This window comes from Ochotona princeps, chromosome 1 (genome assembly GCF_030435755.1).
Source record: "Ochotona princeps isolate mOchPri1 chromosome 1, mOchPri1.hap1, whole genome shotgun sequence".
Taxonomy (NCBI): Eukaryota; Metazoa; Chordata; class Mammalia; order Lagomorpha; family Ochotonidae; genus Ochotona; species Ochotona princeps.
In genome coordinates, this window is record NC_080832.1 from 18,458,743 (window position 1) to 18,473,062 (window position 14,320).

General features: G+C 38.1%; 1 protein-coding gene across 1 annotated transcript in view; it reads right to left on the reverse strand.

The window, feature by feature from the left end:
• Positions 1-14,320, reverse strand: part of GRM1 (glutamate metabotropic receptor 1) — a 99,585-nt gene that overhangs the window by 80,846 nt on the left and 4,419 nt on the right. The window contains exon 3 of the mRNA XM_058668956.1: positions 11,642-11,943. Within this exon, the coding sequence (XP_058524939.1) occupies positions 11,642-11,943 (302 nt within the window). The remainder of the gene's footprint in view (positions 1-11,641; positions 11,944-14,320) is intronic.

Below are 14,320 nucleotides of genomic sequence, written 5' to 3' on the forward strand. Positions count from 1 at the left end.
TGATGGTGTCCATTGGAGGAAAGGGCAGCACCACTTGGGAGTTACACATACTCAGTGATAGGAATGGTCTTATATCAGTCACTTCAGTCTCTCCAATTGGCAGAATCTTACAACAGAGGAGACATACTCATTACCAACATCTTTCTAGATTCATATCAGGAAATGTACTAAAGTATTTTCATAACGGTTGCCCCAAATAGTTTAAGATAATCATTTATGTTCAATGAGATATACTTATCAATACATATTATCCTTTTTCCAAACTGGCTATCTGTGAAATACAACATACTGAGAAATCTAACCAGGATAAAGGAGCAAACTGGCTACTCATGCTCGGAGATACTCCGGAAAGGGAGGACACACATTTCAAATGTAACCAATTCACATCATTTAATTGCCAGTACTTTAAGAAGTTTGATTTCATGCATTGAAGATAACAGAGATTGACAAGCTAATCTACCTGAAACAAAAAAAGCAGGCAAATAGTAATAAATATATTATTTTTGTGGTAAAAAGAATGATCCCCAACTAATGCCAACGTCTTCTGGAATGTATAAATGCCATGACCGTAGCACAGGCTCTTTTTGTAAGATTTGTTTATTTATTTATTTATTTGAAAGACAGATTTACTGAAAAACCGGAGGAAAGAGAGAGAAAAAGAGAGAGAGAGAAATAGATCTTACATATGCTGGTTTACTCCCCAAATAGCTGCAATGGCTGGAGCTGAGACAGGATCCAAGGAATTTTCCTGGGTTTTCTATAATGGTTCAAGTGTTCAAGGCCTTGAGCCAGCCTCTGCTGCTTTCCCAGGCCATTAAACAGGAAGGTGGATTTAGAAGTGGAGCAGCTAGACCAGGAACCAGGGCCCATACAGAATGCCAGTGCTGTAGGTGAGAGATTAGCCTTTAATGCCACCACATCAGCCCAATGGTGTAGTTTCTCTACTACACTTGATCTTAGCCAAAAGGCCAAGAAGAGATGATGGTGTAGTTTCTTTAAAGATAAAATTAAGGAATTCATTAGAGTCAATCTGAATTGTTCATGTAGATCCTATCTAAATCACATAAACCATTGAAAAATAAAGGACTCTTTCTGTGTAGAGTCAGAGAAATAGCAGCAGAAGAGAATCTGAGATTTGAAGCCCAGGAGGGACCTAAGTCATTTTTGCCTAGAGTGATAAGATGGAAAACTTGAAAAGTGTATGAGCCTCTGAGAGTAACAACTTTCAGGAACATGCTGGAACCTCACCATTACCACTGAAAACTTGGTCAACAACCTAGTTGAGTTTCTGATACATTCATATCCAGTGTCTTATGAAATGCCAGATAAGACTCATGAGCCAGGGTGTGCTGTAATTTCTACCCTTCAGAGCTGTTAGATAACAAATGAGCATTATTGTGTGCTGTCAACTTTGTCACAATATTCAGGGTGGCACTTAAAAACTCACGTGTCTTATTAACTGATATGCATGGTGCATGAGGACTTCACCAAGTACAGACACTCGATAAAAAGACAGTCTCTGGGACCAGGCACGAGAGAGTAGTGGTTAAAGTCCTCTCCTTGAACACACCAGGATCCCATTTGGGTGCCAGTTCTAATCCCTGCAGCCCCGCTTTCCATCCAGCTCCCTGTTTGTGGTCTGGGAAAGCAGTAGAGCATAGCATGAAGCCTTGGAACCCTGCGCCCACATGGGACACTTGGAGGAAGCTCTTGGCTCCTGGGTTTGGATTGGCTCAACTCCAGCAGCTGCAGCCCCTTGGGGAGTGAATCATCGGACAGAAGATCTTTCTCCGACTCTCCTTCTCTCTGTATATCTGCCTTTCCAACAAAAATAAATAAATCTTAAAAAAAGAGGAAGAATAAGACAGTCTCTGGGGATGACAACTGTCTTTCTTGATATCATAATAATGCTGTAATGGTCTTTGGGCATAACATTTCCATCCACTAATGTGTCTTTCTAATTTCCAAGCTATCACACACCTGAAGGACAATTTTTTAAACCAACTATCTTACCGTATGTCATTTTTAAGGGCTACCTGCTTATTTTATCTACTTATCATCTATTATCTATCTGTATTTTTCTGCTCAAATTTATCTTCAAAAATCACAATGGTTGGCATTAGAAAGCTATTTTTGCATAAAACCCTTCAAAACTGCTGTCCTCTCTACTCTGCTTGTTTTCCTGAACACCTGATAGAGAGGGTAGAGATCCTTAGTCTACAAAATAAATACAAGTTGATAATGGCCCCAACACTTGCAAGGAACACTCCAGAGATGGAGAGGCACGCTCCGTATCCCAAGCACTACTCTTTAAAGGACTTTTCCATGGAGCAGGACAATTATAACACTTGCTTAGGACAGGTTTCTGAATCTATTAACAGGATTTTAAACTGTTAAGCCCTGTTTATTTTAGTCAAAACATTAGGGAATTTTAAATAGACAGAATTACAGGGTAAAAATAGGGCAGTATAAGGATAACAATAGACAGACAGCATAGTAAGTAGACGAGGGGAAGTAAAGGGATACAGTAATTACAAGAGACAAAGATTTGCAACCCAAGATAAAAGTGAACCTTAACACTACAGTATTGGGTCAACAATATCACTGTTAGTTATACAGAGGTCAGCCTCCACAATATATTGGAGAAGTGACAACAAACGTGATAATGTGATGAGAGCGCTGGAAAATTCACCATGTATTTTGGTTGTTTTAACTTTGCGTTCACAGTATAAACATTTAAAAGGACACTGCTTATCTCTGGAAACTACTCTGTGCCTTTAATTTTCAAGCTAAATCAAACAACTGCATATAAGACAGTCAACCCAAATCCATTTAACAGGAGAAAGCAAAAAAGCAATGCACTGTTCATTTTCAGCATTCTCCCTTTCAGCAGGGAGCTGTGAGAAAGCCTGCGATTTCTTGGGCTGCTTGACAAGTAACACAGAGCCCTCTTTTCCACATTACGACTTATTACCTGTGAAATTCCTCAGCAGCAAACAGGCACAATAAATGAGATAAAAATGATTTCCTTGGTGAGAAATTACACAACATACAGAATATGGAGGAACCTCTTCAGTAATTTCCTGAAATATATACCAGCCACATATATCAGGGTGAAACCTTTATAAAGAATCACTAAAAAAAAAATCTCTCAAACTTGTACATGAGTTAGATGGACCATTTGAGGTAGGACTCAACTTCACGGACACAGAAGCTCTTTAATAAAGGTTAATAACTTAACAGAAAAATCTGCTATTCAATTGAAACAAATTCCAGTAAGAGCTGGGGTATCTGAACCACAGGTACCTGGTTAGTTGACATATTTAAAAAAAAAATCTAATAATATACAACTGTAGGTTTAATGTTTTCACTAAAAGACAAAACAGCAATGATTCACAAAATAAATATTAGATGTCTTAAAGAAGTTCTATTTTAAACCTTAATTCTCTATCTTCTATTAACTGAAAATCATTTAAGCCTCTTCGAAAAGGCTTAAATTGGAGAATCACATGACTGTCAAACCTTTATGATGAGTTGATTAGATAACAGAACATGTTTCTTTAATAACATCTAAAATTAAAAGCACTGAGAAATAGGGACTGTATTGGACTTAACAAGTGAATGAAGCCAGGCTTAGTCTTTTCTTTTTAGTTCATTTTTAACATGGGACTTTAATTATTGTTCTCAGAGTATGTCAGTGTTGATTTTTCAATCACTCCTCAGTATTCTATTTCCCCCTCTTTTTTTTAATTTTGATGATGTTTACTCAGTTGAACAGTGTGGGAATGGTTGAGGACTAGGGGAAAGTAGGTGAGGTCACTGTTCACACACGTTCTTTCCCTTCTTCCTTTATCTGGGGGGAAGAGGAGACACACTTAGCCTCCCAACGTCCCCAGTCCCTGGGGGTGGAGAACGGCCACCCGATGTCATGCCAGGATCCCTAATGTGAAACATATTCTGAGGGTTCCGCTCAAGTGGTTTCAATAGTTCTGAAATGCTATTGATTTTGCAGATTCAAGGATAAGGAAATCCTTCCAAGCTCAACTGGGTGACACAGTCTGCCTCAGAGTCTCCATTCACCCAAAAACTTGCTGTCTAGCTTAGCTGGGGTAGTGGATCTATTTGTTCTGCCCTCCTTTCTCTGCTTCCTTTATGCAAAACAGTGGGTGCTGCGGCCCAGCCCAACCCTGCCCACCACATGCTCAGCCCTCTTGTCACCGGAGGGGGCGGGGTTGCAGCCCAGTGAGAGGGATCCCAAATAAGCCCCGTGGGGTTGGCCCTCAGCCCCAGTTCCTGTGCTTGTCAGCATGTGCAGTGGACTGGCCTGGTCTATCCCACATCCCATTCAGCTCTCAAACACATCATTAAAACCTTGCTGAACTCAACCAGTTTCACCCGCCAGCCCAGACCAAAGCCAGCAGATGCCACCAGCTGTCTAACCAGGCCAGCCCTCAGTTCTGGTTCTCACGTTCAGTGAGAGTTGCAGCCCATCAGAGGTGCCCACAAATTCCCTACTGGACCCACTCCTTGCCCCAGATCTTGTACTCTTCAGGTGATTCTGTAATCTAGTTCGACAGGACTTGCCCTCAGTTCCAGCACCAGAGGATGCTATACAGGCATGCCTAGTTTTTATGCATGTCTAGTCACCCTTCATTGGGCAGAAGGTCTCTGAGGAGCAAATAGCTTTTGTGAGAAAAACAAGCCATATTTTGGCTACAGAGGTTTGTAAGAATGTCCAAACGTGAGCATGATCAAAATGCTATTTTGTAAATTATATCCAAAAGACTTTGAAACAATCAAATGTGCATTTATAAGATGAGAAAAGTAGAACTCTCTGGTGCATATCTCTGCAAAAGAACTCTGTTCAATAAAAGAAATTTCCTGCATTTGTGATATCCCATGTGGTAGACAATAACCTCTTGTGGCTAATGGCATGTTAAATGAGTGAGAACAAGAAACTGAATCTTTAATTTCATTTAATTTTAATGAAGCTAAATATAACTAGATATAAATTTTGTGGCTACCATATTTGATCATTCTGATTAAAAGTGTTAATCAAAAGAAAGATAGATAAGCATTGTGCTTATAGCAAAATATTTCCAGAGCTTGCTTTCTGTGTGATAATAAGATTTGCTTCAGAAATTGCAATGTCTAGATGCAACATAAAGTCTGTTTGCTTTTATTCTTCTAGCTAGCAGACATACACAGCCTTAGAAACATGCTTCCACGAAGCAGCTTCTATAACCATCACGTGAGAGCGCACAACTGTTACATTTAAGAGTATATATTTAGCGTAACTTCAATTATACCTATTTTAAGTTCTTGTGTGCTAACTGAATTTCCTAGGTAGAATAGTTGTATTGCCTTGATCAGGGGCCTTATATTCTTGATTCTAGGACCTATAAATATGTTAAACATTTGCCAGGAAAGTTGGGGTATAATGCTGTTTTTCTTCTGGGGGTGGGGGGCAGAAATTGAATTTAGCATTGGTTGATGAATGATTTTCCTTAATTTAGCTAAACCAATCATTTCCCATGTCAGGGTCAAGAATTGCAATGCTGTGAGGACCCTTAACCAGTCAGCTACTTCTACATGAAGCTGCACAGTAAGTCACAGCCAAGGCTTAATAGTTTAGGATAGCAAGGGTTTGCTTAGTTCACAGATCTAAGAGGAATTGGGAGTTCACTAATCTACCAACAGTCAAACACAAGTTCATCCGGGACCTTGCTGATCTAGGACATCCTCAGCTGAGAATCATCCAACTTTTAATCCATTTATTGCATGTCTCTGGCAGACTAACTCAGGTGTGTTTTATGGTTGAGAAAGGGTTGCAAGAGAGGGAGAGAAATGAGAAGTTTACCTCTTAAAAGGGGCTGCGAAATCTGTTACAAGAGGATGCATACAAGTATGGCTGAAAAACACTGTCTTCTGTAAACTCTAATTAAGATTATCTACTTCATGGTTGAAAGTAAATTATACTTTGTTGAAGGTAAATTATATTCTGAAGGTAAATTACATTTTGCATTTGATCCAAACTTTCCAATGTAAAAACAGTCATTATCCTAGGACCCAAAGCCAAGATAAATTAATCCATATTTCAGTTCATGGATCATCTTAACACAAATCAATCATAGTGGACCAATCTTATATGGCCTTGCAAAATAAGTTGATTAAAAATGGAAAATTCAAAGGTTCATAACATTTAGAAAATCAATAAAGCAAGCATATTATAAAAACTTGTACCAGTAAAAATTGTGCACGACAGTATTTAAGATACTGTGGAAGTTTCCTTGTTTGGAAGCCTTGGCACTTTAGTATGTTTTTTGCTACTGGAACCAAATTTCACAGAAAGAATAAATTGCAAACAATAAAAGCTTATTTTACTCATGGTTCTGGAGGTTAGGAATTTCAAAGCCAAGGGACTACATCTGGGGAGGGTCTTGGACTGGATCATCTCATGATGTAAGGCAGAAGAACAAGTGAATGTGTAAGAGATAATGGGATCCAAAATTATTATCTTACAAGAAGACTATTTCTAGAATTAATTCATTAATAAAGGAAGTGTTTCATGGCTTAACATTTTAAGGTTCCATGTGCTAATGTCATCATAATGTAAATTGAATTTCAACATGAGTTTGGTAGGTGACATTTGAACCATAGCATCTAGCTAGCCATAATTATCTTACTAGTCTTGAGTTGTTAGTGCACATTAAAATAATCAGCCAAAATGTTTCATTATGTCTTGAATAATAGCCAAATACAATTGTATACTAGTTCTAAAAAGCACTGTTGCTATCTGTTTCCAATTGGTTCAAAGAATAAGAGGGAAAGTAAAATTATAACTGTAAATCCACTGGGTTGTGAAAAAGGCTTGGAAAAACATTTCTAACTCAGCAACTGCATTATAGACAATAAACTTAACCAAAGAAAGTAATATGGCCACATTGCAAGACATTAATAATACATGGGTTTTTTAAACTCATCCTCATTTTATTTGAAAGGGAGAAAGAGAAAGGGAGAGAAAGAGATGCAAGGAAGCCTAAAGAAGGGAAATAGGGAAAGATGGAGAGAGAGACAAGAAAAGAAAAAGATGAAGAAAAAGATGGAGAGATACCTTCTAGTTGCTGGCTCACTTCTCAAAAGCCTGCAACAGGGTCAGAGTTCTCTCTGTAATTTGTAAGACTGAAGTAGAGGAGTCATCATCGGCCAGTTTCCATGGATATCACCAGGAGGAACTCAACTGCCAACTGCGACAATCAATTTAAAGGACCTCAAGAGTCTCCTAATCTTAACGAAATACTTTTATATTTAGAAAAACATTATAAGGGAATAACTGAAAGAAATTATCAATAAAATCTTTGAAATTTTCTGGACTACTATCAGTGCTTATTTGCTTCTTTGTTTTTCATAGGAACTAAAACTGGAGCAAGTATTTTTATCAGATACATTATTAAGGAACGATTATAATGGTAGTTAGAAAGGCCATGCAACAACATCATATAAAACACACTCCCTAGTGGAAATAACAAATAGAATTATATGTACAGTGTGATTATAGCTATATAAAACAAAATGGAAAAATGTGCAGAGTTTCATACAGTGCTGGTAGGAGTTGCTGCTTGCAATTCTTATTTTCAAAAGCTTTGGAAATGTGTGTACCTTTTGACTGAAGTTCTGGAAATACAATTAAAAAAACTATCTAAAATGCATAAGCGAAAATGGTTTAGGAAGAAGAAATTTTATTAAATCTTGGAAGTTTTTTTTCTTTTTTAGTGTGTGAAGACTAGGAAAATTCTAAGTATGTGGGAAAAATTAAATGGTTAGATGAGTTCTGGATTGTATATACTCACAATTTTATGCAACCATTAAGAATTAAGGATTGTAATGACAAGGAAAACTTTATAGACTTACAAGAAAGAATTATTCTATTTTGGGAAGTAACATAAAATACAGCATTAAGTATATAATTCAGAATTACATAGAGAACAGTGCCAATATATCAAATATTTTAATAAGGATTAATGATGCTAAAAAAAAAGTTCTTAACGCTCCTGATTTTCTCAAGAGTTTTGGTATTTCTAAGATGCAATAAACATGGATAGCATATGTTACTTTTATCCTCCATCATTAATTTTAGAAACCTATCTAGAAAAAATAGAAAAGAAAATGTTTAAATTGGCATCAACTATATAAGGTTGACTGATTAAAGATTAACAGTGTGTGCTTCCATTTTTATGAGATGAACTGTCTCGTGTCTTATTTCTTTTCTCCTAAGCTGTGGCACTTACAATAGCCTTTTACACTTTATAACTACTAACAGGTTGCAAAATAGTGCATTTACAATGTGCATTAAAGGCTCACATTCACTTGTGTGTAGATTTTAGAGATACAGTAACTGAATCTGTGGTCAAATTATGTTTCTATCTATCTATCTACACATATTATAACTAAGCCAGTGTTGGATCCAGTTGTTCACTTCCATTTGCTACATTTTGTCATCCTTTAAAATTTTTGTTTCATGGTTTTCATCAAGAATGAGAAACATTATGCCACTGTAAACATGATACAAATCCTCTAAGTAGCCAAGACAATGAAAGAGTAATTTTATTTGTTTTAGACTTATTCTATTTTCCTATTCGTACAATGGTTAATTTTTCACAAGTTTGGCTTTGATGTTATTGCTTTTCCAACACATCTGCAATCCCTTGATACATTCAACTAATTAAGTAGTGATGTGGACTTTGCATGAAGTACTTTTTAATTATCCACAATGATTCCCAAATTACTCAGCCTAGGCTCAGGACCCTTAGTGCTTGTAAACTCCTTATTTAAATAGTAACATCTGAGATTAAGTTCAATAAAGGTTTCTATAGAAACTAATGACAATTTCAAAACTTTAAAAACACCACAAGTGACCCAGTTTCCCACTGACAGAAATAGTAGCTATCAATAAAATGGAAAAGTTAATTCCACTTCCTCACTCTAATTTTCACAAATGTGTCTACATATTCATTATAAGACTACAGAATTAATTTGATATTCAAGATGCCTAGCAGAATAATAATAAAATATGAAGTGGAAGTTTGTATGTTAGTGAAATTGGCTTCAATGTTATTGAAACTGAAGAGTAAAGTAAGTTTGCATGAATGTGTACACACTGATTATATGTATTACATATATATATCAGCTACTGAAGATAAAATACCAGTGTATTTGCAGCAGGAAAGATCAAGCATTTTGTGCATTAGCTGCAAACAGAAAAGTTAGATAAAAGCCTCTGCATTTCTTAAAATTAAGAACTAAAGAAAATATTTGCTGAACTTGACTCCAGAATGAAATGCAAATAAACACGTGTTTATGAGAGATTGCAATCATATAACAGGCTCTTAAAAAGAGCTTTGAGATTCAAGCACAATGCAAGAATAATTCATGAATTTGAAAAATCTTTATTTCCTACTGCAAACATCAGCCAAGTTCAAGCTCTGACCTTGACATTTACAGGGACTAAAGCAATTGAAAAACTAAATTATTAGTGCACCAGGCTTCAGAGTTCTAATTTCTGCTTAGCAATCTCAAGTCACAAAAATATTTCCTATAAGCCTTTAAGAATAAGACTTTCCAGCATGTTTAATACACTGTATCTTTGAACTTAGTCATAAAACACAATGACACAGTGACATAGGTAATTGGGCCACTAACAGAAATCTGAATTGGCTTTTTCTGAAATCTTTCCTGTCTCAGTCAATAGTGACCCCATCCTCCTGCATTCTTAGCAGTCTGCTCAAATCTCAATTCTTATGCCACATAAGCTCAGCATTGCACAGCTCTTTCCACTTGCCTGGGCTGAGCCCATTCCAGCATGCCCATGTTATTTCTGGGGTATCTTCACTCACCTCCTTCCTCAAACCCCTTCTCCTTTTGTGAGTGCTTAAATGCTGCACCCAGAGTGATTCTACTGAGAAAGGGAAAGCCAATCATGTCTTCACCATGCTGAATTGCCAGTGTCTTCCCCTCACTCTCCCAGCAAAGGAAGACATTCTTACAGAAGCTGGTTAAGCCCCAAAAGATCTGCTCCCTATTGACTGTTCTGAGGTCATCTCCTAGGCACTGCATATTCCCTGGTCCTGGCACATTTGGGCCTCTACACTCGTGTTGTTACCTCTGCTTGGAAAGACCTTCCTCAAGGTTAGGATGGCTCACACTTTCCTCAATGTCCATGTTTTAATCATCGTTCCAGTGCAGCCTTCTCGGATAGACTTTTTTCCTCCTTTGCATTGTTCTCTACCCTCATTCCTTACGTTAGCCCTTCACAGTCCTGTGATAAAATCAATAAAGACACATCTGCTTTCACTGCTTTGGTTTATTGTCTACCTGCTGCATTGCATTGCAAGGTGGTTGAGAGCATGCTTGCTTCCTCATTGTTGCATTGTCTGCTGCATTTTCATCTCCAGAAATGATGTCTCTCATAAAGAAGATGCCTAATAAATATGTCTTGAATGAAAGAAACATAAACTAGCATCAATTTATTAAGAATATTTAATGGCACTCCTAGAAACCTAAGTTTATAGCGTACTGGATAAAGAGGTAAAGATACTTGGTCTTCACAGATTCCACATGGCAAAGGACAGTAAGTGATAAAAAGTCATAAGTCAGGAATTGCAGTTTTTAGGAGATGCGGGCTCTCAGTCCATAGTTGCCAGGACATAAACTTGTGCTGGTAGAGGACAGCCAACTGAACCATTGTGCCAAGTCCAAGCCCAACATATGATTCATTTTTTTAAATTTTTTCATTTGCCAAAATAGACTAGAAGCTCCTTCTCTTAATGAAGAGTCACAGATTATTCTGCCGCATATACTGTATTATATATTATGTGTGGGTATGCTATAAATGAATGGATTCTGGAACTTCCTAAATGATATCTGTTCAGTCTTATGCAGAACATGCATGCATGACCACAAGTCTACAGTGAAGATTAGGATGTAAAGAGAGGCCTTCAAGCATCAGCAGGGGAAGTTCGTCATGTTTTTTCATTCATCTAGCACAGATTGACTGGCTTTGAGTGGCATTGTGATAGACCCAAGATGATCCTGTTGTGATCCAGACTATATTGGAAAAGCCCAGAGGGCAATTATTGCCTCTCAGTAATAATAGTAACCATCAAAGATACAACATTAAGGAGACTTGGTCATGGCAGTTTCTGTTGTAAAATAAAATAGGTATTTTGTGTATTTCGCCAAACTACTAAAACAATTAGATCAATGCACTGCCCTTTGCTGGCATGGCAGGGATGAGTTAATGCGTTGGAAGAAGCGGGGATCAGAATTCTGACCTACACGAAGAGGGCTGTTTTCAGCAGGTACGCTGTGAACGCCCACGTCAAGGATGTGGTCCTCTCGTCTCTCTCTGACTTGAGAATATATAGAAGTCACAAAGGGAAAGCAAAGAGATCAAAGTGGTGCTACTTTACTATATCTGTGGTATCTTTTAAACACTCCCCTAATAGACTATTTTTCTACTTACCTGTGTAGGGGATTCCTGCCTTTGAATCTCCACCCCAATAACTGCTATAATCCAACCACATGTCATGGAGCTAAAGGAGATGACCAAGGCTTTACCTTGTGTGTTGTGAACATGAGTTACCTGTGCAGATTCTTTTAAAGTTGGGATTTTCCAGTAGATGTCCTGGCAGACGGCACTGGAACCGATGTTGCCAGAACTCGGGGAACCAAGGATTCCTTGTGTTGGTGTCCAGCCTCAGTTTCAGGAAGTAGTCATCAAACGACCGGACCTCCGGAGACTGCAGCTTGATTGTGATTCCCCCGTTGGCTTCCACCTCATACCCTTCAATGACTTCATCTCTGTCTGCCCATCCATCGCTAAAGACAGGAACCAGGGTGGGGAGAGAGAATGACAAAGGTCTCACACAGAGCTCAGCATTATATCTAAACAAAGAAAAATATCCCAGCAAAATTGAAGTTCACTGTAAGTAAATATTACTATGCATCATTGAGTACGTCTGGGGTAAAGGAGAAAGCTGTGAAAATGGAACGTTCTCCTTATTGTTGGTTTGTCTTTGCCCAGGAATGCAGGTAATGATTAAAAGTAATGGCGGGGACTGTTACAACTACATTTCACTAAGAATCCACTATACCTCGGGCTTTTTGTTATTTGCTTTTACTGAAATGGAAGATGTTGATTCCAGCCAGCTGAAGTCATGGTGAGTCTGGGTGATCCTGACTTGAGTCTAGTGGTTTCACCACTAACCAGATAGCTTGTCACTGACTTCCAAAGTAGAGAAGGTAACGATTAGGCATCCGGGATCTTCACAACAAGAGCTAAGCTAGGGTTCACCATTGCAGCCAAAACCGTTATGTAAGCTACTTTCCAGGGGGAAGAAAACTAAGTTCTGAGACATGTCAACATATTTTTCTCCTGGGGCAATCTTCAAACTTTCTTCACATACAAGTGGTCAGGTGAATTACTTTTTTTTTCACTACTGCTATTACAAAAAAACGTCATTTAAAGATAAAACTTTTATTGCCACATATGAAAAGAATTCCTCTCACTAAATACAAGCATATCAATCTTCAATTCCATTAATTTTTTATTTAAATAGAGAACAGATTTAACAAATTTCACGTATGCAATTTTAAGCACGTAATATGCTTTCCATCCTGCACCTACCTCTTGTCTTTCTTGTTTATCCTTTCAATTTTTGTAATAGCAGACGGTCAATTTACTTTACAAGCACAGGCTTAATCCTCCAGCAAAGAACTCAACAAGTAAGAAATAGGCAGCTAGTTCCGGGTTATGAGTTTGGAAACCACAGTTCCCCTGCCTATGTAATCCTTTCTGCCCACTTGTGAATCAAATGACGTTCACGTATCATCACCTGCAACCTGAGGGGTGTTATGTAACCACTCCTCTCTCAAGCCCTCATAAAGGCCCATTTGGGGGGTGATCACTCTCTCGGGCACATACTTTGTACCTGCTTGCTTTCTTGTTTCCTGTAGATGGACTCTGAGGACAGAGGCAGCAATCTCTCTTCCTTGCACATCCTTTCCCTTTCTGGCCCATTCTCCCTGAACATGGCTCATATACCTTTGTATTCCTCACCCTCTGAATAAACTTTACTACTTGCATAAGCTATGCCGGAGCTTGTACCTAAAATGCTTTTTTTAAGTAAGAGGCAAGAACCTAGGAAATAAATGTTTGACCCAAAACTTAGACCACAACAGAAAGACCACCATTCCAATAGAATATACTAAAGGGCTATAAACTTTAAACCATTTGGTTCTTTTCTAGAATTGTCACAGTCGGCATGCATGATACAAGTTCGTTTTATTTTGGACTCATAAGCCAGACTTAAAACAGTGTCAAAGAAAAATTACATTGGAGAAATTGAAAGGACAATGAGGACTTTGTTTAAGACCATTGAATTAAACTGCTGAAACAAAAACTAATGGGAAAGAATTGGAGGATGATGGGGCTGAGGGTCAATGCAACAAGGTCCTCTGTATTACTTAATTGTCGCTTATATGAATTAGGGTCCTTCTCTCCTAAAGGAACTGGGATTTAAGGATGTGTCATCATTCCTGATGATTCCATTTGGAAGAAATGCTTCCAAATCCTTGGGAAAGGCATTCCTGAGTCATGAAACCTGGAAACAGATTTACATCCCAAACAGTAGACAAAAAATTTACAAGTTCAAACTTTCTAATGTAAATGTTGTATGAAAGAAAAATCAGGTGGCGAAATTCAGGAAGAAAGTTGTTAAAGCTTTGCTTAAACTGAGAGGAGCTTTAGGCCACTGGGATCAGGAAGTGCATTTTTTCCCCTATAGTCACAGATTGTGCCCTGTAGTTTGTGAGGCATAACCAAGCAATATTAACTGGAGAACATATTTAGCTGCTTGCTTCTCACAGAGCAGGAAAACAGACAAGCTGAAATACATGAAACCGACCATAGTTCAGCCCTTGTTACCTGAGATTAACTGGTATTAATGCACCATCCATTTAGATGAACTAAATGATTCAGTTCCTCCCTGAAATCTTCCCAGTCTATCCGTGAACTCTGTTTCCAAGAGGTCAAGACTGGTAGATAGGGCTGACATAAAATGATGTAGAATTAATGGGAGTTTGAACATGATCTAGTTTACCCAAACTAGAAGATGTCCACAGACTTCTAAACCTACAGTCCTACACAGATTTTCTGTTCCTTCTCCTTCTTTCCAGTTCTCTTTCCCTCTCTTCCTTTCTGCCTCTTCTTCTTTTTCATTTCCCTACCATGCGCTGTGTGCCAGGCACCTTGCTCAGCTGA